Genomic DNA, 24603 nt, shown 5'->3' with positions numbered 1-24603 from the left:
AGCAAGACGCCTTTGTTTCAGGTTCAACCTCTGTATGCCGTGGGAAAGGAGGAGACTTTTGACAAGATGTAGAAGTTTTGAGCAAGACAGAAGTTGGGGCGCTCTAAAGAAAAGGACTCGGTCCACTTGCACTAGAATGGCTCTTGATGCTAACCTTTCTCTTTTTTTCCTTTTCTTTTGTTGTTTTACACTTGATGGTTGTGTTTCGTCATACTATAGCTCAAGGCTGGGAGGTGGTATGGATGTGCCTAGGAGATTAGAATCCACGGAAATGGAAAGGACGGTGTTTGGGGTCGGTGTGCTGCAGAATTATACCCGGTATGGGCAGACGGTATTTCATTGCTCTTGTATGGACTAGACATACTTTTTATATTTATTTTTAATCGATGCTCTGGAAGCATGTACTGGACAGAATGTAACATTGTCACTGCCATGCGTCGTATGTTTCTGTTACAAAGTTACCGACGAAGTCACGAGTTAGCTTCAGAAAGTGATATCTCGTTTTGAGATGCATTCAAGTAAGTATAAGATGATCGAGATTGGTACTGCAACGCTGTAGTATAGTAGTGTAATATCACCGACTTGAGTCTTCCTGGATGATAGTGATTTATGGCGCAACGCTCTTATATATTTGAGGTATTTATCGCCAAATTACGTCCAGACCTGGACCATGATGAGAGTCTATGTATCCTCAGTAAGGATAGCTTGCAGGAGTTCAACATGCATAATCGTGTTTTGGTGTAAGCTATTGTGTAGCAGGCTATATACTAAAATATGACTCCACTCTTGCATCAAAATCCTCTCGAGCCGTCATCGTATAGGGGTCAGTACATCAGTTTGTGGCTCTTCGAAGCACTGAAAACGCAAGTTCGAGTCTTGCTGACGGCAAAGGAATTATCTTTTGCTTCTTTTTGCGATTGTGGTTTACATGCATTTTTTGTATGCTTGGAGTTTATTTTGCATTTTGTGGTAGGCACTGTTGTTTGAATTGGACCCAATGGCAGTAGGGACAGTAGGATAAGGCTGTTACAAAGCTAGTGGTGCATTGCATTTAGGTAATCGATAATATGATCAATATAGATAGATAGATAGGGACGACATCAATTGAAGGCCAGAAATATATTAGAATGTCCAAGGTGTATAGCCATCAGATGACGATTTGTGTAAACGCAAAACTCATCTAGTTGTCTTCTACGCAATCGTACAAACGTCATGACGTGCAGAATGGATTTCGGCCTGCGATTGAGCCGTTAGGTTTGGTGAAGAAGCTGTTTGTCGGATTCTTGATAGAGATCAACCAACTCTTGACCTTACACAGTCTGCTAGTCGGCCTCGGGAAAGATATCGGTCCTTTGCGCGGCCTGTAACACATCACGAAGGAGATGACTCCCTTTGCGGAAATATACTCGAGTGTGTAATCCGCTATCTCGGAGAATCTACAGTTGCCAAGAGTGACGGACTGGGACAGAGTCACAAGAGAAGCTGCACTCGGAGTAATCTCACTTGGTGTAATGTGATGACCAGAAGAGTAACGAGTAAGAGGCCATAGCCAGCTGGTCATCACATACACGGGTGATGATGCTCCCGAGGAGCCTATCGCCTTGACGTCGACGAGTCCCGTCGGGATGGTATGGCCTACTGACTGTATGCTTGCTCTTTAGCAGGCAGCGCAGTGAGTGGTTTGCCGATTTGTGCAAGGCAAGGGTTCTATCAGCTCTTCAGGAGAGTCCAACGCCAAATACGAGGATCAGACTCGGCCAATCGTGTCTATCGCAGAGACAGAAGTTTCTATTTGGGGCGAGTGCCCAGACTCGAGGACTCCCACGTGAATAGGACTCATTTCATGCGGTGAGAGGTCGATGGCGTTCGTCCCTTGTGCATACATAACCCCTGCTGCAGATGTTCTGTTTCACAATATGAGGGTGAGCAGAGGAGAGCACGTTGTTGTGTAGACGCTGGACTACAAGACCCTAATGCGTTGTGCCGAGCCAGCCTCGACTCAGCTCAGAGTTGTGCACTAGAGAGGGAGACAGACACGGTACAGCACAGTAGTAATGTCTCGTCTTCACCGCAAAAGCGAGGTGCATATTTTGGAACAATTGTTATGCAGAGTTGAATCATGTGTCTCTGATTGTGTCAGCATCTACCAGTAGGAGCAACAGCAGCAGCAGCAGCAGCAGCAGCAGCAGCAGTTGGATCAAACATGCGGAGGGTAGATGGATCTACTGCAAGATACCGTCTTATACTGTAGACATGCGAAAAAAACAAAACTTCAAACGGGGACCCCTTATAAAAAAGAAAAGTGGCAATCTGCAGTGCATTTCAGCTCTTCCAACACACGGGAAAGCATGGCTTCAGTGGGGGAGAGGGGGTCTTGTGTAACAATCAGCAAACGGTGAACGCGCAACTGAGGGAGGGAGATTCAACTCGAACGAGAGAAGAGGGCAGATACATTTACATGGACACTATCGTATGTGCATATCCTTTGCATAGCCTTTTACTCGAAAACTCGACAAGAATTGCCGGTCAAGTCGTCTCTGAGAGAAGATATACAGTACATGCTCTCACTCAGAGAGAGTATTGTATTAGTGAAAAGACACTCAGCATAGTTGGTTACCCAGAATGCAACATCCTTGTCGAATACTCGCTTGGCCTGCCAAACAACGACCGTTTATGCCGTTGCAACACACAACGCAGCTGAAGTATGTCTCTCTCTCTCTCTCTCTCTCTCTCTCTCCGGCTCCCATTTCCCTGTAGACACCGTCCCCTTCTATAATATCATGTCATGTCCTACACCAACAAACATCGGCTTCTAGACTATCCGTCCTTTTCCCATCCGTTCATCCACCCATCCATCATCCATCGTGGCAGCCACAACTAGAAAGCCCTGCTGGAGAAATAAACGAAAGAGGCCTCGAAAACCTTCTTGTATAGGAAAGATTCTCCGTCCGCCACGATGCAAGCCCCCCCTCGTGTCTACCAAGTTTGAGTGGATGGAAGAGAGAGAGAGAGGCATACGAGGCTATTCTCGTCGGACGCGGGTGACTGCAGAGTCGATGCCGTGTAACACTTGAACAAACAAAAGGCGTAGACATACACTACATTGCATTGCATTGCATGCTCAATTGAGGCTGTATTATAGTGGTAGAGTCACCGAGGCACCAGCCTGATCTTGTCCATGCTACCGGTCCTGCCGTGGGAACTATCACCGGTTTGTGCTTCGTATTTTTGGGGCCTGGGCCTAGAGACTTTGTTTTGTGATTTGTTGATCACAGGATGATTAGAGTGACAGCTACAGCTGCAGTTGCAACTATTATAGGTCCAGATTCGACAAAGGGGGGGAAAAGACAGTCTAACTATGTGAGATGCCGTCTCCTCAAGTATTCCTCACCTCGCTCGTTTGACCCTTTTCTCTTTTCTCCCTCTCCTCTTCCCACTTTTTATGAATTAGTCTATTCCTTTCCGTTTCCGTCATTATCGTCTACATCTCTCTCGCTTCGAGTTGCCTCCTCTTAATTCAGCTGAAACCCCAGAGCATGTCCCATCAATAACACATCCTCTCCCTTCCCCTTCCACTTCCCCTCTGGCTCACTCCTTCAAATGTCCACCAAGACAAAAGGCTGCAGCGGCCACAGCTGGGGCTTCATTGCGCCTGATGTCCAGGATCCGCCGCTATGCATCAGCTTGTGTAGGGAGAGGTTTCTCAAGGAGCTGGTGCCAGGGGATGAGACAATTGAGCGTGTGTGCGAGGTTCTTCAAGATAGGGACTGGATGGAAAAGGAGCAGCCGTTTCGGGCGCTGTATTGTTGTGATGCTCAGGCTTGTGGCGTGGATAATCTAGGCGAGGGTGGAAAAGATCGTATGTGATGATGGCTTCGGGTTGTTGTGATGCTAACAGGTCTAGCGAATGTGAATTGGCTCATCAATACTTGTCAAGAGTAAGCCTGTCTCTACTACAACTCTTGAATACTCATACTAACACATCAAAGCCATGGCTACCACTCTATAATAGACCCGGGCCCTCCACAGCCATATCACATTTGTGACCCTGAATCTCTCAACGACGACAAAGACTGTCAACAAGCAAGAGGAACAGACAAGTCACAGTGTGCATCATCTCAAACGACGTCAAGGGATTCAGCACCAGAGAGTACGCTACAAGCCACAACAAAGCCAGCAACAACATTGGAAACAACTTCATTTACAATACAAAGCTCAATGCCAGAAACCACATATTCCACCACATCAGACCCTTCAACACTCGCAACCTCCGACCCCTCAAGCAGCAACTCAAGCAATGCCAACAAAGGAATACCCTTGGGCGTCAAAGTCACAATAGCTGTCATCTCAGTAGTCGGTCTCCTCGCCATCGCCGCCCTCATATTCTGCCTCCTTCGAAGACGTCGATCTCGCAAGACCGATATTCGAAGACTCATCAAGCATCCGTCTTCACCTCCTCCTCGCGCAGAGTCACCTACGCCTTTAGTTTCACCCACTACTTCCCATACAGATCCTGATGGTGTCCCGCTTACACCGCCCGCACGGCTTCGAGAGCGAAGATTTCTAGTTGATGAGCCGAATGGGTTTCCTACGTCTCCGGTGTATTCGCCTACGAGCAGTAAACTCTCACCACGGCATGAGAGGACACCGAGGATCTATAATGCCAACCAAGTTCCCATGATAGTCATGACGGCACCTGATGGTGGAAAAGTCAGGGATGATGGGTCGCTAAGTTTCAGCGACGGAATTATCACTCCTCCGCCCTCTGCTCATATAGCACCTCTTGGCTATAATACCCAAACTTCTCCACCAAGACCCCCAAGATCTCGCGATGCTTCATTCAACATGCTCGCTAGTCCTGGGCCTCCACCCACGAGGGCGCTTCCATCGACGCCTCCTTATCGACCGTCGACTCCAACATCACCACCTCGAAAAGGAACGATGCCTCTCTGAGATCTGAGAGATACTTAAGTCCATATCGCACCCGAAGCTATGTCGAGTTTATAGAATAATTCTATCACGGGAGACTCCAGATAATGTGATCACCAAGATAGAGGTTGGATATCATACACGACGCATGGATGTATGTATGTATGCATGAAGACACAGAGAGCAGTGGTCAAAAGTCACACGATCTACACATGTAATATCCTTAACAGGCACTTTCACTACCGTACTTTACTTTATTTCTTCTATGTAACATACTTACTTATCTATCTCATCCTCTAAATACCAATTTCCTTCAGTGACTTGGCAAGATCCGTCACACTCTTCTCAATGCTGATCCAGTCAATATTGAGCAACTTCTCCGTCTCCTGCGTATCAATCTTAAAGATCTGGTCCTTGGGAGGAAGTTCCCCGCCCTTGACTTCAGGCCCAGGGAGTCTATCCTTAAACTCTGGAAAGTTCTTGGCAACAGCGTCGATAATCTCACGGTGCGAGAACCATCCAGCTGTAGCAAAGAGTCGCTTTCCACCAGCGTTGGGTTCCTCGAGACCTCTGACGTGAGCACGAGCAGCATCTCGAACGTCGATCCATAACGGAACAGGTGTACAAGGAGGAATCTCGTCTTTCCAGCCGCCCCTCAGAAGCTTGACAATCCTCTCATTGGAAGTGTTGATGCTCTCGAGCGTAGCAAGATGCTTTGATACAGGTCCCAGAACAAGAGGTGGACAAACGGTCACGATATCGAAAGAGGGCTTCTTCTCAGCGACAAAGTCCCAAGCTGCACGCTCAGCAAGAGTCTTTGAGGCGCGGTAGGCGGTCATGAATGAGCTGCTAATATCGTCGATTGTGACGGGGTTCCAGGTCTTTTCTGAGAAGACGTGAGAACCGTCTGTGAAGTGTGCTTCGTCGAGAATAGAGGCGAAGGATGAGGTTATGACGACTCGCTTCACGCCTGGTGCCGAGGCGTGGAGGGCCTTGAGAATACCTGTTGTGCCGATGACGGCTGGGTCTATAAGATCCTTCTTAGGGTCGGCTAGACATTTTCAGTCAGTCATTCACTCATTCATTCATTCATTTAAGCATGGCCCAAAATGCACCGAGACTCACTGATGTTGTAGTGGAAAGGACTGGCAACATGAATAACAGCCTCAAGACCAGGTGTCTTGGCCACTTCATCAAAAGCATCAGGCTTAGCAATATCTGGCACAAGGACGATCTCTAGCTTTCCAGCCTCGGCTTTATCTGGGAACGCATTGCGGATCTTTTGGGCCTTATCTTCTGAGCGGACGGTTGTCACGACGGCGTAATCCTTTTCAAGGAGCTGTTCCAGAGTGTGAGCTAAAGTTTGTTAGATAGGTGCTACCCTTTATTGTTCTCAAAGAGCACAACATACCGGCAATGAAGCCTGAGCCACCTGTGCTATCATTAGTGATTGACTCAGCATGAATATGTCACGACTAACATACCAGTGAGGAGAACCTTGGTCATGATGATAGCCTTAGCACTTGAGCGTTATGTAGTTGTATAGTTGAGTTTCTATACTTGCTGAGTGTGTGCCAACAGTTAAAGAAGAACCTCAAGGCGCTATATCTCGTCGTTTGACGTCAATGGCCTCTTATACCTCGGATACACGTTGGGGGTCTTTGATAAACTGGGCCCGCATTCGTCATTCCAAGTTGGGGGATTCGACGATTCTCTTTCCCCTCCCCCACGTTCTCTTCCTCTTTTGTAACTATATGCAACTCTATTCATCTTCCGCTACCGGAGAATTTCACTCCAACTACAATCATATTAGTAAGCCCGAGATCGTATCTGACGACCCCAGCATATCAGATCATGTATGTATATATATATACATATCAAGTCACTCACGATATGGAACTCAAGTAATATCACATTTCTCATAACCGTCCATAAAATACACATACAAAATAAATTATTACAATCGAGACAGATAAACGAGAGGGAAATTCCATATACACGCCTGGTGTAGGCCTATACCAAAGATTCGCTGCATCAATCTCCTATTCCTAGTTGATAATGATGGCTCGTCTCGGCTCCTGACTTCCTTTACATTGCCACTTTGCTCCGTTGGATAAAAATCCATATCAACTTAGACATCAATCGCTAAGCGTATGCCCAGGCCAGTTCGCCCCTCGCTAGGAAGTCCCATTCTCGTTCATGTCTCGCAAGGGCATGTCATCCAATTCCATACGCAATGCTCGCTGTAGAAATATGCGCTTGAGTTGAATAATCACCGCTTTTTCCCACGCGTCACACATTGCATGTGGCGTGAACTACCCATCGCATCACCTTCGCCTCCTCTGACCCCAATCTTGGCGTGTTATCCACTACCAAACCTCGGAGCTCACCCTTCAGTGTTTGATGTGTCTGCTGCAGCTGGTGGCGCTGGTGTCTCCGGGGGCTGAGGATGAGCCACACCGCCGAGGCCAGGAGGTGTCGGGGCTTGTTGAGGGATAGGCAATGTCATAGGTCCCTTAGGAGCGATGATACGCCCAGGGAGACTCTCACCGCGAATCACCTTCTCCACCTCGGCCTTGTCCAAAGTCTCGTACTTAACAAGAGCCTTGGCTAACAAGTCGAGTTCGTTTCGCTTGTCCGTCAACAGTTTTCGTACATCCTCGTACGATTTTCGTATTGTCCTCTGAACCTCGCCTTCAATTGCTGCCTTTGTTTCCGAACTGAGGTTCTCGTATCTGCGGCCATATTCAACAGGCCCCAGAGCACTAGACATGCCAAAGAGTGTCACCATCATGAAGCTCAGGTCGGTGGCCCTCTCGAGATCCTAAGAGAAATGAGTATATGGTTATGATAGCTTATCCTTTAAAACTTACCGATGAAACACCTGAGGTCACCTTGTCGTCACCGTATCTTAGCTCTTCGGCCATCTTTCCTCCAAGTGCGACGCGGATGTTTGACATATACTCAGCAGCTGTGTAAGAATACTTGTCCATCTGCGGAAGTTGCGCGGTGTGGCCCAGCGAGGGACCCTTGGGAAGGATTGTGACCTTGTACAGAGTGTTTGAGCTCTCCTTGTCGAAAAGCTGCACAAGCGCATGACCAGCCTCGTGATAAGCAGTCATCTCCTTCTCTTTCTCAGTGATAACCATTGACTTGCGTTCGGAACCCATGGTGACTCGGTCGTAGGCCCATTCCATATCTTGCTTCCGAACAACGGTGGCCTTGGCCCGGCTGGCTCGGAGAGCGGCTACATTCAACATGTTCTCAAGCTCAGCACCAGATCGACCGGGGCATCGAGCAGCAATAGCTTCAAGGTCAACATCTGGCCCAACCTTGATCTTCTTGGCGTGGTGCTTGAGAATAGCAATACGGCCACGAACATCAGGCAATTCGACATTAACGTGACGGTCAAATCGTCCAGGTCGGGTAAGGGCCTTGTCGAGCATTTTGGGCAAGTTGGTGGCTCCGATGATGATGATTTTGCTGTCCTGATCGAAGCCATCCAATTCGGTAAGCAACTGGTTCAGTGTCTGCTTGGCATGGGCTTGGTCCCGCGGGTTTCGCTTGCCTCCAATGGCATCAAGTTCGTCGATGAAAACAATGGCAGGGGACTTGCTCTTGGCTGCAGTGAAGAGGTCACGGACTCGCTTGGCACCGACGCCAACAAAGATCTCGTCAAACTCGCTTCCAGACATGTAGAAAAAGGGGACACCAGCTTCGCCGGCAACAGCTCGAGCAAGAAGCGTCTTACCAGTACCAGGAGGACCAACCAGGAGGACACCCTTGGGCAGTTTAGCACCAAGATCACTGAACTTTTCGGGATTCTTCAGAAACTCGACAACTTCTTGGAGTTCTTCTTTCGCTTCGTCGCAACCGTGAACATCGTTGAATCGAGTATTTTGCTTCTCAGCCTTGACCTCGGAGTCTGCCTTGCTACTAGGTCCACCGCGACGGAATGTACTGAACGCCTCGATGGCAATAGTAACAAGCGCGAAACAGAGATAGGTGGTCACAATGAAGATGGCCAGAAACTTGACCCAGCGGAAGATAGTAGACCGAGTTGACTCCTGAACGATAACGTGAATGGGCTCACCCTTATGACCCATAGGATTACCCCCATTGGCGGACCCAGCCACAGCAGCGTTGGCAATGCCTTGCTCATAAGTTGGCCATTGAGTTCCAGCGAAGTTTCCGTTCACAGCGCCTTGCGCATTCGCAGCTTGGTTAGCGTTAACACCAAGCATCGTGAGGGCTCGCTGGTAAGCATCGTTGGTTGCAGCGTTGGAGGCAAAGCGTCCAGATTGATATCGTTCCACAAGAATAGCAGGCATGTTGGCACGGAGAAGGAGCTGGTAGAAAGCGTTTTGCGCGTTCGCATTACCGGGATTTCGATTGGCGGATTCCTCCAATGTTGCCAGCTGGTTGCGGGAAATGCCATTGGAGCTGCCGAATGCTCTGCGCTGAACAGAAAATGCACTGGGAGTTGAGATACCACGAGGAGACGAGAGAATACCGGAGGAAGACTGCGAAAACGAGCGTAGGAAAGACGACTGGGTCAATACGCGGGGCTGAAATTGAGGGTGTCGCAAAATGGGGTTGGCCGCTCGGAGGCCAATGCGGCCCATATTGGAAAGGGTTGCCTGAGCAGTCATCGGGGTCATGGGAGAGAATCGTGAGCGAGAGAGGGAACCAAAGTCAACTTGTTGAAGGAATTCGGGGATTCGAAATTTGGTCAACTGTGACAAAGATTAGTATGATGGTTGAAAATGTCAAACAGTTGCAACAAACTTGTTGAGCTTCTGTCACCTTTGTCTGTTCCACGCCATTCTTCGAAGGGATCGATCGACCGGGTGTGACTGAAGTCATGTGCCGCCATGGAGCCATAGCGATATTCGTAATCGAAGGCCATAACTCCGTTGTTGTTGCTGCCATGTTCTAGAGCCTCGTTAGTCACCGTCGGTGATAGCTCCCTTCTAAACTCCGCAACGACATACTGGCAGCATCATGGCATTGTAAGCCATTCTGGGGAACTATATGCACCAGAAGTGCTTTCAGGGTGATGATTTTCGTACTGATGCTCAGAAAAAGGTTGATTGTAAAGTGTCTTGATGACGTGCAAGTTAGTAGGCAGATGGTCTGCGCCTCCGCCACGTCTAACGGTTTCTCGGAGGCAAACGTTTGCCGTGCGCCGAGATTGCCTTGTGGTAAGTCTACTCAAAGAGACGAATGGATTGTCTACCGGGATGCACTCATAGTGAATCGCGCGCAGGCATCATCAGTATGTAATCGATGGGGAGTTCGGTTCGCTTGCCACTCTGGTCCGCTGTTCGGCATCACACGATGGGCCCTTTCCTATTTGAGAGGATGCTGAGTCATCCTCTCTCGGCCCTCAGATCTTCCGCCTCCCGATCACGGTCATGGCACAACGCTCTTATTATTGGTTGTGAGTAGGTGCTGTGTAAGTGGCAGTGATGCTTTGACTGTGATTTTGCAAAACTGTTTGTGTTCAGGGTTTTGGTTGTTGTGATCAGTAGAAGCCTAGCGTATGTGTTGGGGGATAGAATTAGCTGGCTAATGGAAGTAAGACATATTCTAAGACTATGATCAGCCTGGGTGACCCTTTGGGCGAGCCACTTTGCGACAGACCCTGCTACTCCTACTCTATATCCTTCATCCAATATCTCAGGTGCCTCTTTCTCACTAGGTATGGGGTGTTTTCCAGGTTTCTTAGATCTCATGGATGGATATCTCTGTGGGTATATTAGATGTGAATAAGAAGCTTCGTTTACTTTCTCCATGTCTGTCATGCGTGGGTATTCTCATTGTCTCCCATGGCTCCTATCGCCCCCAAAATCCCCGGTAAAAACCTTCTTGTCCTCTTGAATCCTCATGAAACCCTGTTATGCCTTCTCAAAATGCTATCCCCAGTGGTCTTCCCCCCCTCACCCCTTACTAATTATCTGTCTAATCCAATATCGACACAATTCTCTGAAAGGGTATAGGTGCTGTTCAATGCTGAATAAAAAAGAAAGTGAATGCCAACAAGAGTAGAGAAAGTTTCGAAAACATAGTGTCATTAGTACAATCCGAGCTATCAAGGATAGATGACACAGGGTGCTGCAATGCCAACCATCCAATATCAGAAATGTGAAGCTGGAAGAACATTGGCTGCGAAAGGCAAATTGCTCTCAGAATTCCACTAATGGCAAGAAGCAAGACAGAAACGCCAAATGGCATGCTTTTCGAATCGCAGATGACATCTTTCATGTGTTCTAGAGATATGCTCGAGGATGCAATAGAACAGTACATTTCCTCCAATAATGTCCCGATGGGTATATCCTCTTCAAGAATAATAATTAAGTTCATGGAACAGAGATCGTTGTGTGGTCCAGCCTCGGTATGATCGTTATGTTACAAGTGATTATCGTAAATGGAAAGGGGTAATTGCTTAACGTGTTGAATATGGCGTTCGTAAAACATAGCGTGATTCAAGCAGTCATCCATCACATGCTCGCCAGTCTGCTGCTGGGTAGTTGCAATGAAGGGTCCTCAAACTCAATCTTTGGCCCGTAAATATCATAAACTGCAGTTCCATATGCAGGTAACTGTCCGATGGTTGTAACTTCGATCGGCGGGTCATAGTGTGGCCACTGCTCTTGCTGTGGGTGGGCTGACGGTGGAGCGTAGTGCCCGGCCGTTGGAGGAATATGCTGCGCTTGGGATACCACTGGCTGCTGTGGCTGAGCCATATGGTGTTGGATAGGTTGCTGGTATTGAATCATTGCCGGCTGAGATTCGGCTGTTGTGTATGCTGGCTGGCTTCCAGGTTGATGTGCGTAAAAGCCCTCAGGAATCATAGGGCTAGGGACTGATGTAGCAGAAAAAGTGCTTGGGCTGCTTTGAATTGAGGTCGCAATTCCGGGTGCTGAATATGGAAGCTCCATGGTAGGTCGTTCCACTTGCTGCGATAGCTGGTAATGAGGTGGTACAGTGCTTGTCATGGTAGCAACACCTGGATTCCCTGCCTCGGTGACATAGTAAGCCTGTCTCGGCATAGTTGCTGCTCGATGGATGAGCTGAACGTGTGGGTGTTGTTCGGGGACGGGAGTACCATGGTACTCATGAGGAACACTGGCGGGGATTCCTTGCCGGTTGCCGTAATGCTGGTGCATATGGCCATGGACTTGTGATTCAAAATCAGCGTAAGAGGAGGCACGATGTAAGGGCCCGCTGGGTGCACCCTGGTTCATGGAAACCATCTCATGAGGTGACCAAGGCATCGAGGAGTGCTGAGGAGTGGAGGGAGACTCGTCATCGTCAGAATCCGAGGAGCAGTCGTCGATGTCGTTAAGGTTCATTCCTTGCTGGTGGGATCTCCGTTGGTGCTTGACCATGGTTGTTTTGCGGCAAAAGCTGAGGTCGGGTTAGTACGTGATGGGTTCGATGGTTATGTTGCGGCCTACCTCTTGGAGCATCCATCGTGAGCGCATTTATATGGACGCTTTCCGGTGTGAATTCGTCTATGACGAGCCAGACTTGATGACTGTGTTATCTGTTAATCCCATTCAAACCATTGACTTGGTCTACACTTACATCCGAGAAACGCTTCCCACAACCGATGTGCTGGCATTGATGAGGCTTCTCTCCTGTGTGTGTCCGAATATGAACAGTCAGAGCACTCCGTTGGATAAAGCTCTTCCCACACCCAGGAATAGAACAAGCGTATGGTCTTTCATTAGTATGTATACGATAATGCCTCTGTAGATCGGACTTTCGATTAAAGCTCTGCAACAGAAGTCAGTCAAGTCCTACGGCCACGGATCATTCTGGCAACAAACCTTTGTGCACGATTGCCAGTCACACTGGAAGGGACGAGCTGTGGGCTCGTTCTCGACTAGTTCCATAAGTTCCATGATTTTGTTAAAACTTGGACGTGCCTCTAAGGCAATGCTTGTGTAGGATGCAGAGGTAAGGCGGAAATAGTTGTTGGCAAGATGTTGACTTGTCACAGCATAATAATTTCAGACGCTCGCTGGGGAAGAGTTGAAGATCCGATGCAGGAGATGTTGCCTAGACTTGCTGAAGGAGTGACAGGTCAACGTTTGCCAAAGGCCTTGGATTAGGGTATAAGAGGCGGCGGTGAGATCCAATTGTAAATGAATCGGCGATTATAAAGTGACGTATAAGTTCTGATCTGACAATCGAAGAGTGTCTACACTGTTGAATGGGTGAAGAAGTTGTGCGACTGTCTGTATATAAAAAGCTGAAGGTGGGATATATAAAAAGACGTGTGAAGCTGAGAATCCAGAAGCCAGGTTGTGTGGGAGCTGAGTGCTTAAGTCTTAACAGGGCGTGCCGTGTTAATGCAGGCGGTCCAAGTATTGCCTAGTGGATCGGGAAGAGATTTGGCTAGGGCTGGGGGAGAGCTTTATGGCTGTGGTGGTGGTTTTTGAGGGATAATACCAGAGACCAAGTAGACGAGCCAGGGGAATATTGAAGCTTATAGTTGATTGGACTCGGAGCGAGCACGAGTCGATAATATGACTGGACTCCAAGGTTCGCCTGAGAGTGTTGAGTCGTGAAAACAAGCTATTTGACGTCTAGTTGATGTGATTCGAGTCAGGTAGACAGTCGATACAGGTCCATTCAAGCCAGACAATACTGGGGGTTCGGCGACAGATATCAACAACGGTCGTCACTGGGTTATGGGCCTATGTCCGGTCCCGCTGGGTAAGGGCAGTGGAGATCAGGAGTGCTTGGGAGACGAAGAGGATAGTGTGATGTAGTGCAGTGTAGTGTAAAATAGCCAGGGCCATGCAGATGCTAAATACCAGACTGAATAACCCAAGCTCGAAGGATGGGCCGTCGCAAATCTGACTCCAGTTGTAGGCGTGCAGCGAGCATGGTATACATACACCAGGGCTATCAAGGAACCACGCAGGAGATCAGAGAAGTCAAGGGATCCCTGCACTGCAACAGCGGGCTTCAGTGGGTCCCATCCGGCAACGAGTGAACTGGGGGGCACAGATGAGGGATTGAGAGAGGACGGCAGGTGGAGGGTGGATGAGCGTGACGAAAGGAAGTAGAGGGAGGCTGATAAAAGAGGGAGATGAAGAGAGACGTATCCAGTGTCAGGGATGACGAGCGAAGCAAAGCAAAGCAAAGCAAGGTCAGGTAAGGCAAGGCAAGATATGGAGAAAAGGGCTGGCACTAACACCAGAACTGAGACGAGGTATTCCTTTTCCAACATTGAGTACAGTAGCATCCATCCGTCGATACCTCTCTAGGCTACCTTGGTTTGTGTCGATGGCGGCGTATAGTAGTTTCCAATGTGGGCTTAGAAGTGCAAATAGCGCCTCTGTACCGTCCTCAAAGACATAGTCTCGTTTCTTGTACCGTATAAAAATGGCATTCATGGTGTGTTCTATGAATGTACCAACTCGAATAATGATCCGAGGTGGTGTAGTGCCGGCCGCTATCCAGTCTCTTAGTGCGCTTGTGGGCTACTAACGCTCTGGTCCCATTACTGTACTTCGCTACAACTCGCCTTGGCTTTGGCAACTTGCCGTTCGGTGTAATTGTGTAGGGACTATCTGGTGGTCGTTCTGCCCCATGTTACAAGACTTTTTCCTTGGGGTCATTGGGTGTTTTTTTTTGGTTTGTCATTATTCCAAAAGCATTAACCAGACCCGCTAGTCCAGGTTAGAGCACATTAGAGGGACATTTTGGCACGCACTACCGTAGAGGCACCCTCTCCTCTGCAAGTTCTAGGACGTTGAACCAGTCTACGGCGACGGATGGAGACGGGGACAAGGGGGACAGAAGCCGAGGAGTCTAAACCAGTTGATGGCGTCGGGTTTGGGGCGTCAAGGCAAGGGATGGCAGATCCCTCTAAACGCACCGCTATCTGTTGCTCTGTGGAGGTGGAAGTGGGAGCGGTCACTGGCTGGAAGGCTGAATAACGACTGACTGACTGGCTACACATACAGTGCAGTGTGCATGAATCAACGCTAGTAGTATTGTCCATCGGGAATGGGATCAGGATTTAGTGAAAACGGACGACGCATATCCAGGTTGACGGTTATTGAGCCAGCTGCTTGGAATCTGTGGCGGAGAAAGAGGGGACCGGGCCGCCTCCAAGGACAGACGGACGACCAGACACCTGGTTACAGATCGAGAAGAGGGAACCCAAAATTTGAGTTGCCTCCGTCTTGCAGCGCCACAGACTCCGGTTGGAGCCGAAGGGTGCTTAACCTGTAACATTGGCTCGTCTTGCGGTTGCGTTTGAGGTCCGAGATGAGGCATTGGCCAGAGGAGCCAAAGAGTGTGGGCGTGTTGTAGAGACAGAGACAGAGAGAGGGTCATCGTGGGCGTATGAGATGCGATCCAAAGTGGATACCACCGAGGTCCATTACTTGCTGAGACTGAGACGGGGGGACCCAGGCTCTTGGCTTGGCTTGGGAAAGCGCCGCGGCCGGGCTCAGGCAGGCTCAGGCTCAGCCCGCAGGGCCCCTCCCTCCCTACTCTTTAGTGGGTATTTCCACGATAAATGAAGCTAGATCAGAGTGCGATAGTGGTCCTTGCGGTCTTCTTTCTGAGAGACAAGACAAGACGGACGGGATGGACCAGCCTGACCAGCTCACCGGAGCATTGGAGATTGGGAAGAAAATGAACAGTGGATAACAGCTAGTGGATCCGTCCACTGTAAAGGTCGATCACAGACGGGTTCTTGGCTGGATTTCATAACTCTGAAATGCTAGTCTAGCGTCCAACGTTACTCTCTGGCTCTGGCTCTGGCTCTCCTCTGGTTCTGGCTTCTGCCACTGGAGATAGAACTTGGTAATCGAGCAAGCCACCTACTTCGATGGTACAGAGCCTGACAGTCTATAGCCGGCACGCGCCAAGTCCTCATATGTACCTTCAAGCCTCTCTTGATGCCTTATCGCAACCAAAGACCTCCAAAGTCGGCATATCCATGTCCGTCGAGACGAGGACAGGGGCTCCTATGCAGGCAGTTGCAATGATCAGCCACTGCTAAGAAGAAAACAGGGGTTCTGCTTGACCAGACATTCCCCCGCCAAAGACATGTTGCCAGTAACTCGTCTTTCAGAGTCGAGTCGAGGGTAAAATCAATTACATCAGAAAAGAGAGGATCGTCGGTGAGCAGGTGATTATCGCTATCTCTTATATCCAGCCAGTATTCCCATGCACCATGACTCGACAAATCCTTCTGACAGGTGTCGTCGGCGATTAAATAAACTTGCCTCTCACGGCACTTGGGACGTTGGACAAGACGGGAGTTGAACCAAACGGCGGGGATCCAATAATGTTGGCAATCAGTGAACACCAGCAACAGCACCAGCACTTCACAAGCATGGGGCCTAAGGGTTCGTGCCGGTCCTGGGCGCTCGTGTCACACCTCGTTTCATTCACCAACGTCCATTCCTGGCCTAAAGACGTCCGAGCAGAGGCCCGAACAGGTAACGGCGTTCAGATCCGGAGACACAGATTAACCTTTCTGCAAGTGCTTAGAGGCTCACGATACGGAGTCTGAGTGAAGCAATTTCCAACTGCACAAGGCCACAGAACAAGCCATCAACATGAGCATTCCAAGGGAGGTTGGACAACATTGCATTGATTTGAGGAGGAACCATGACGTGCAAAATACGTATTTCCTACCCTGAAATGGACAAAACGCCAGGCCATAAAACCTACCAAGATCTCTGCTCCACCACCCACAGTGCATACCCTTGTCAAACCCGGCTGATTGTTCACGCCGTTCCTGACTTGGCTCTTTACACGCAGCGCTGCACAAGCAGTGTCCTGCCCAACTTTTGTCTAATCCTTGTCTCTAAGCCAAAGTCCATAAATCAATCAAGCCTTGCCCACGCTCCTGGCTCCAACTTGAAAGCCACCCAACGCAGGGGCCTCAACTGAGCTCCCACTATCAACGCGATCCCCTGTTACAATACAGCATCCTGCATGCCGGTTACCGCACCCTTGAGCGCCTCCTCAACGCGGACCAAACCCTACAGCCTCTGTTTATTTCCTGAGTTTTACTATCAATGCACAACTCACACATCATCTTTGCTACCTACTACTGAAGCGCGATCTCCTCATGCCATGTCATCTCATCTCTAATCCTCTCGCCCCTTGAAATGTTAAAATTGTTGAAGGTTTGTCCGTATGGCCTGGTAGTGCAATGAGATTAAGTGTTTGCGGTTGATAGTTGAGAGTGGGCTACGTTGATGCTGATTTGTCGAATTACTCTCTCTGAGACCCCAACGTTTCGAACGCCTCCTCCACATCGCTCAGCCAACAACTGGAGAATGAAATTAATCCCAAGCGTTGATCCCTTTGGACTAAGATTTGACAGAAGTCACCCAGCCCAGCCTATCTCAATTGACACGCAGCAGGGTCTGGGCAGCTGACCTGTCTCATTTTCATCCTCAGGGCTGAAGCTGGCTGTTGAGGTGAAGACATCAATGCAACCCTGCTCTCCTTCGACAAGACCAAGTGATCAACAGCCTCTCAGAGTACAACACCATCTCTCCGGAGTATTTACATTAAATATGGCTGCTAGCTTTTGAGTGCTGATCAGCTGGCGATGCTTGCACAGCCCTCTCACCTCCCCTGGCGCCAAGTCAGCGGTCTAGGTAATGGCAGCTCTGAGGAGTACACAAAGCCGCATTGTAGCGAGCCTCGACAGTACAGGCCAGACTATTGAGCATTCCCTGTTCAGTTGATCATCGAATATTTGGGGTATGGTGTGTTCCTTTTGGGCCAGAAGCATGAAGAGTTGATGGGGAAATGACGACTGTTCACCAAGGCGCCACTCCGATAACTAAGGTAGGCGTTAACTATGCCCCGGGGTAGCAGAAGCATGAGTCTGAAACAGACGGCATTGTATCATTACTCAAAGAAAACCGGGCATAGGAAACGAGATGTCAAAAGTGGCAGTGATTTCTTCGGTTCCTCCGTGTAAACATCCATATCCAGGGTATGCTTGCGATCTCGCAAGCTATGTTTGTTTCTTCCTATGTCTATTCCCCCCAGCATTGACAGATAATAACAGGAGTTACTATAGTCCGCAAGTCATGGATAAGTGACAGAGCCAGGCTAGCAACGTGTTTTCGAGGCTACCTCTACACCATGAGAAAGACAGTGATAGACGCCCTTCAACCCTGGATTAGAGTTTAGAATTGGGGGAAGAGGCTGGCTACGGTTGCATTTATCGACCCCACATGCTTGGCTCATCACCAGTCGGCTTGGTTTGCGGACCGAGAGTTCTACAGGACCAACACAAATTCATTCTCCGACCCTTCCAGGGTCAACCCAGAAGACGCAATGCGCTGATCATCTGGACTAGACCGTGAGGCTCGCAGTGTCGTACCCGGGGACCCTGCTCCTGCTCCGCTTTGCACAACTTGTTCCTCGGCCGAGTTTGTTTCCGAAAGCAGCTTGTGCAAAACGTGCATTGAAACAATTCAGTGAGGGGAGCCCTGGCCTTCCGTAACATGCCCGTGAAGATCACTGGACCGGCAACACCCTGCCAGATTTGCGAGGCATGACCCTGAATGGCTCACCTTGCGATGTAACGGTAGCGATGCCTTCGACTCTCGATAGCTGCAGTTGCTTACGGGGACTCCATCTCACCGCTTCCCACGGCCACCTGCACCTGTGCCCTCGATCCTGCAGCACCAGAGAGGCGCTCGTGATGTGATGTCCCGAGCTCTGGGGAGATTGGTGCAGACACTCTGCGGGAATTATCAATGCATATCCGCCACGTTAGTTTCGATGATTGAATAAGACATTCGCCAAGGATCTTACAGGCTGGAGATTGTTGGTTCAACGACACATTTTTCAGTGGTGTCGAGTTGAGAACATGTTCTGGGTTCGAGTACTCAGTGGCGCAATCCATCATCAGTTGTGCCCGCTGTCATTCCCTCCTGAGGGCTGCGGCTCAGCTATAATGCGGCTGTATTATTATCGTGAGCTAACTGAGGGCGGTCTATTATGGGCGTTCCGGTACGGCTGATTCGAGAAATGAGCATATGTTTTTGTTTTAGCCGTTGCATGTCGTTAGGAATTTCTGATAGGTCTCTTGACTCTGTTCGCTTACGGGTTTATCCTGTTCTGAGTCCTGTTCTGGCCAGATCGTTCTGTGGCTTGTTCATGTCGGATGACTTTCATCATCATCATCAGCATCTGAAACACTCAACTTCGTAGCTAAACTAACGCACAGCACTCAGGCGCGTCTGTGATGACCTCTATTATGCCGATAAGCGCGAGATCCTCGATGCGCTTTGACAGATGTTGAACATATCTACAGTGCATGACGCTTTGAATGTAGTCTGTGAGTTGCTGACACTAGTGCGGGAAGCATGATGCCAACGATGCCATCTGAACAAGCCTCAACTCCGGAAGAAAGAAAGCATCTCCCCGGAGATTGAGAACATACTAGTTATGCTTGTGGCTGTGGCGTACTATCTTTGAGGTTGAATGATCTGTGCCAATGTAATGATATTCGGGCCAGGGAAGCATGAACATCCATCCATTAGCAGGGCAGGAACTATCGATCCGGTCTATGGGTTGCCAGATAGTGACTTTTGAGCCTGAGGCGGCCATGTCACGGGTTCAGGAGGTGCTCTTTCAAGTTTCAGTTGGTAGGTACCTACCTTGCAGACGAAGGGAGGCAAGCAGATTCGTCTTCATACAAGTCATCACCAACAGTAGCAAATAATACCGTCATCACTTTCTGGGCTTCTCCTGGCTCGGCGAGGGCCTCAAAAGCCTTGATCCGGTAGCCGTACATACAGATTCCGTGCGACCGGCATGCACAGACTTAAAGTGCAGCGTTTGTTTTACGTTGATCTTTTTTTAACCCCAACTACCGTGCGTTGTCGTTACATGTCACCAAGCCCACAGAAATCACATGCAGGGTCAGGTCTGAAGCGCCTTTCTGGCTGAGAAGAGCGTTGAGGTACGTCTAGTCTACGTCAATCTCAGCCCTGCAAACTCCAGGCTCTGGGTCATGAACTGATTTGAGACCAGTTCGAAACAACGGTGGATTTAGCATTGACTGGCTGCCACGTGCCACATGCCTGTCCACGCCAATCGGAAGGAACCGTCCACAGGAGCCGGTCAGATCGTCAGTGAGCCTGAGCTCTCTGTTGCATTGACCTGAATGTTTCTATTTTCGAGTGAGTGTTGGAAAGAGACAAGAGGACAATGTACAGCAAAGCACTGGCCTGTCATTGGCAAATAAGGCCAGGGGCACTGGAATTATCATGAACTCGCTCGCATGGTTTGATAATTTGGCTGCCTAACGGCTCGCTCTTCTTGGCGGCCCATTAGTTGAAATTGGCTACTCGAAGCCGCTCGTATTTGGGTTTCATTGTTTGGTTCCCTTTCTTTTTTTCCCGAGCCCATTCTCAAGTTGTCTTGGCGGCCACTCACTGGTTCACCGGTCGAGACGGCAAGAAACAAACACGGCCAATGAGGCACGGGCCAATAGTTCCAAGATTGTCTCTCATCTCCGAGACCAGGACGATGGTATCGTGCACTACCTGCTGGATCCAGGGACCGAACCTTTAAGCTGTCAGCCGAGGCGAAATGCCCTGGGCCCTGACCGACACTAATCAAGCACCGTCAAAGATGTTTCAGCAACGATCTCGATCTTCATGTTTATCCGTTACTTGGGTGCGGAACGACCATGGAATTGGTACCGACATGACTCAGGTGCCCCAAGCTATGAGGTCTGTTAGTGGATCAGGATCACGACATTTGGCCCACGAGACTGAAGACTTCAGCTCCCAAGACCTTATGTCATCGTTTCACAAAAACCTAAAGCATTTTTCTTCCCTGGTCTTAACAACTTCATCCTTAAGAGCTATGGCAGATTGATCAAACGTGACCAGGGGGCATAGTGGCTAGATAATGCCTTGAAACGAGTCTTGTCCATTGGAAAACTTTAGACACGGAACTTCTGCTGGACTCAATTTCTTGACCCAAGTCACAATACTGGACCTTGATTGGCGCCTTTTTACTTCCCATGGAGTCGTTCTTGGTTAACGTCGAGAGCCAGCCACTCATTCAGTCTTGTGCCTGGAACCCCCACAAAAGATCATATGCAGGGATGTTACACGCTGGAGTGCAAATCTCGCTGCTATTTACTTCCAACATGCCAGGCTGACGAAGCAATCCTGGCTATCTTATAGAGTCGCATTGCCGATGAAGAATATCAGCGATGGACAGGCTTATCTAAAGTCTGAATCGTGACCAGCTTGGCGGGACGTCGTGTGCAATAGCAGGGATCCAGCTGAACCACTAGCAATCATAGCCGAACTGACAGGTGGGGGCTTACTCTGTGTTTCGGCTCTTGAACAGGGTCCTGGTTCGGGTGATCTCCAACCTGACGATCATATCCCCAACTCGAATCAAGTCACGAGTGTAACTTCAGCTCGCAAACTAGGTCCTTTTTGGGCGCTGGCCAACAAGGTTGGGACCTGGTTTTGCACCAGGGGCACAAAACTCTCAAGAACGACAAGGGTGTCAACTTCAACCATGTCGGAAATCTTATGTCTGACTGCCGGTTTGTGACCGTTGTGTAACTGCGACGTTGCAGCCTCATGACTGAACGAATAACAGTATGGAATTAAGGTCGTATCAGTAGTAAGGTTTTCGACAAGCACCCCAGATTATTGTTGATTATAGAAATCTTCGCCACCATGCTCTACTAGCTTCGAATACTGTGGGCGAGATGATGGGACAAATTTCGTCAGATGTATGTTGATCATTCATCATGAAAGACAGTAGCTCGATGGTCGTGCGTAACCGGAACAAATACTACGCAACAACTGCCGTTCAACGATTGACGCGAGTGTACTAAGGGCAGTCTCGGCAGTGCATTGCACGATGATCTCTTTTAAGCCCTACCGTTGAAACACCACACGTGGCTCTCAGGACCGAGAAATGAAAGATCCAATCGGCAACATCGGGACACTGTATCCATATCGTTTCATTCCATGCAGGACCGGACTGACCTTATCGTGGATCTATCAGTACGCTGGTCCGTCACAAGTTCCAGACAGCTCGAGTCATTCAAGCGTTTGATATTACGCTAAGCCGCGGACCTGGAGCATATTTACACCAATTTGGGTCTGGAATAACGCACGAACATATCCCTTGAGGTGAACGGCACCAGGATTGCAGCGTGTTCGACACTGGAACAAACCGAGGCACGGAGCGGACCGTAGGATGACTGTCACCACCCGACTCGCTGCCGATGGAGCGACCCTCCTTACGAAATGACAATAAAAAAAGAGGACCGGCTGATGTATCGAGACCCTTGGGTGAAATTTATGTGATGCCGCCGGCATCTGCATGGCGCAGGCGTGGGACCAGTTCAAATACCGCGGCGACGGCGGTAAATCATCAACCTGCTGGTGCTGATCAACTTCCGAGCAAGAGAATGGGTGCTCATCATCACTTTTATCGACATTGTAGCCATATAATGCTTGCAAATAGAGAGCAATTGCCCTGCAGTCACAGGGTATCACATTGAAGGGGAAAGGAAGCAGGGGTTGTGTTAAAATCCATCATCTGCCTTAAGCAATACGAAGAGGAGTGAAGGCTTACAAAACTCCCAACCTGCGGCAACCTCGCTCTTAGCGCGGCAACGCACTGTCTGTTCCCTGTCATCCTAAATGGATCTCTGCTTTGGCGTGACATGGCAGCTGGGTTGCTGCTGATCGTTTGATCCCGATGAGATGAGCAATCGGCCGAGTCGAGCTCACAGACATTTGCCCCTGACACTTGTGGGGAGCGGAAAACATCAAGCAGAGCAGAACCTGAGAAGATCTAGGTAGAGCTCACGCCCTTTACCCTTGTAAACGAACTTGTGCTAGGTGTGGCGAGTCATGAACTCACACCATTTCTTCAAGTTCATAATGTTGATATCCCCACTAAAGCTTCGTTTCTTTGACGATGTGTATACTTGTTCGAGATCTAGGGTGGTTTCAGTGGTTCGCAGCTCCTCAGACCGGAACGTCCAGTGTTCCGTTGTCGATCTGCCAAGTGCCTTGAGTTCCTCGACTTCATAATCACATGTTCAAAACAAGGACGAACGGAAACAATTAAGTTTGCCAACGGCATAACAGTAGTGTGAACAGTAAACTCAGTTGAAGATTGCTTCTGCCGTTCGCTACTGTGGTTGGGTTAAGGCTGGCAGACATCCTGCAGGGGACTCAAACATGTACAGATACAGAGAATGATTCAGGTTCAGGATGTCATTTCCCTGGCACGTTGGCGGGTACTGTACCAGGGAATATTCAGTCACGTCATTAAATTACTTGTCGAACTACCCTAAAGAACAATTTCTATCCTGCCGTGAATCAGTATTCAGCAAGTCCCTCATGACCAACCGGCATCGATGAGTTGGCACGGATGTGGCCCATGACGGACGGAAAGAGACGCAGTTGTTATAAAGAAGCAATGCAGCGGCACATGGAAAAGCAAGTTTTAACAAGTTCCTCAGCATAACTAGTCGCCGAGTCCCTTGCAGTGAGGCATATCAAAATGAGGGGGTTTTGGGCGGCACAACTATCATCAGAACTGGGGTATTCAACTACCAATTTGCACGACGATCAATTGATCGAGAATCTTGCGCCAAGGCTCGACCTGCTCACTGCTTTTTGTATATTGTTGCCTGAACAGGCCTTGCTCCCAGGTGTCATTTCGAATCCCCACACAATACTGATATAAGCAGGGTTGCGGATTTGCAGCCCCAGCCCCAGCCCAGCCTCGCTCAGTTCAACTCGGCCTATCGCTTGACTCTTGATGAATGACTGGGCTTCGAACTTGGCAGAATGGAGTATGCTCACAGTCTTTCAACGACATGACTCGATAAAAACAATTGCGTGCCGTTCCACGAGTCCACAGTTGTTGCGCCTGGCCATTATTGTTCTTCTTACGGACTCACTCCTTGTTCCCGCCGAAATGTGATATATGACAGAACGCTAGCTGTCTAGGGACCCCCGGATCTCAGCAACATATCACAAAACATCACTCCGACATGGGTAGCTTAATACGAGAATCTCAGAACGTACAGTATGTGAACAGAAACAATGGGCGACAGGGGAAAAGCCAACGTCTATCTTGTCTGGTTCGATGGATTAACACTTAACGGGGGTTTTAGGCGTCTTTTCCCGCCCTTTACTACACGCCCGCCATCCTCTCAGGGTTGCAGGAATCCCCTCAACGTGCATAAAATCCTGGACGCGGATCTTCTCAGTTGGAGAAGCCCATACTCTCTCTGCGTTACATCGTAGGGGGGCTAAGCGGCTCGGAGTTAGCTTTTGCCATGGTAGCTATACCGCTGCCCACCATGATGCCCTGTTCTATCTGCTCTACGACGTCTCGTTCGCCTCACCATCTTCACATCCCCTGAATAACAGTCGGTATATGGTCAACCATATTGGTGCCTGGATGCCTCTATATTGACTATATTGAGCGTAAATTATTCTCTGCGAACTAGGGATTTCCTTGTCTATCAGTTCTCCTTGGTTTACATATACCCAGGCCTATGCGGAACCGCAATATTAAATTCGCTAAAACAAATTGTTGGAGCTGCCTTCGTCCTGACTAGGAAATGGAAACGAATCGGTGAGCTCT

At 49.2% G+C, this 24603-nt stretch overlaps 6 protein-coding genes and 1 non-coding gene across 7 annotated transcripts; 2 read left to right on the top strand and 5 right to left on the bottom strand.

Moving 5' to 3' along the window:
- Window positions 1–806: 806 nt before the first annotated feature.
- On the top strand, window positions 807–888 carry tRNA. Its single transcript is given in 2 exon segments — window positions 807–843; window positions 854–888. It is a non-coding gene; the product is annotated as a tRNA-His (tRNA).
- A 2712-nt stretch (window positions 889–3600) lies between these two features.
- FPRO_00436 (uncharacterized protein) lies at window positions 3601–4953 on the top strand (the record flags this gene model as incomplete). The annotated part of the gene is made up of 3 exons (XM_031225393.1): window positions 3601–3859; window positions 3905–3938; window positions 3990–4953. The coding sequence occupies 3 exons, from the start codon at window positions 3601–3603 to the stop codon at window positions 4951–4953; spliced, it is 1257 nt and encodes a 418-aa protein (XP_031076034.1).
- Window positions 4954–5225: 272 nt separating this feature from the next.
- FPRO_00437 (uncharacterized protein) lies at window positions 5226–6435 on the bottom strand (the record flags this gene model as incomplete). Its single annotated transcript, XM_031225392.1, has 4 exons — window positions 5226–5980; window positions 6055–6285; window positions 6341–6361; window positions 6414–6435. 4 exons carry the CDS (start codon window positions 6433–6435, stop codon window positions 5226–5228), a joined length of 1029 nt encoding a protein of 342 aa, XP_031076033.1.
- An 880-nt stretch (window positions 6436–7315) lies between these two features.
- Window positions 7316–9950, bottom strand: FPRO_00438 (putative AAA protease IAP-1 (mitochondrial intermembrane space); the record flags this gene model as incomplete). The annotated part of the gene is made up of 4 exons (XM_031225391.1): window positions 7316–7753; window positions 7803–9665; window positions 9718–9864; window positions 9924–9950. 4 exons carry the CDS (start codon window positions 9948–9950, stop codon window positions 7316–7318), a joined length of 2475 nt encoding a protein of 824 aa, XP_031076032.1.
- A 1482-nt stretch (window positions 9951–11432) lies between these two features.
- On the bottom strand, window positions 11433–12842 carry FPRO_00439 (uncharacterized protein; the record flags this gene model as incomplete). Its single annotated transcript, XM_031225390.1, has 4 exons — window positions 11433–12342; window positions 12393–12472; window positions 12523–12714; window positions 12768–12842. 4 exons carry the CDS (start codon window positions 12840–12842, stop codon window positions 11433–11435), a joined length of 1257 nt encoding a protein of 418 aa, XP_031076031.1.
- Window positions 12843–14641: 1799 nt separating this feature from the next.
- FPRO_00440 (uncharacterized protein) lies at window positions 14642–15294 on the bottom strand (the record flags this gene model as incomplete). Its single annotated transcript, XM_031225389.1, has 2 exons — window positions 14642–14906; window positions 14990–15294. 2 exons carry the CDS (start codon window positions 15292–15294, stop codon window positions 14642–14644), a joined length of 570 nt encoding a protein of 189 aa, XP_031076030.1.
- A 3753-nt stretch (window positions 15295–19047) lies between these two features.
- On the bottom strand, window positions 19048–19266 carry FPRO_00441 (uncharacterized protein; the record flags this gene model as incomplete). The annotated part of the gene is made up of 2 exons (XM_031225388.1): window positions 19048–19115; window positions 19173–19266. The coding sequence occupies 2 exons, from the start codon at window positions 19264–19266 to the stop codon at window positions 19048–19050; spliced, it is 162 nt and encodes a 53-aa protein (XP_031076029.1).
- Window positions 19267–24603: the final 5337 nt, after the last annotated feature.

This window comes from Fusarium proliferatum, assembly GCF_900067095.1.
Source record: "Fusarium proliferatum ET1 genome assembly, contig: FPRO_scaffold001, whole genome shotgun sequence".
In the NCBI taxonomy this organism is placed as follows: domain Eukaryota; kingdom Fungi; phylum Ascomycota; class Sordariomycetes; order Hypocreales; family Nectriaceae; genus Fusarium; species Fusarium proliferatum.
This window is presented reverse-complemented; position numbering and strand designations above follow the sequence as displayed.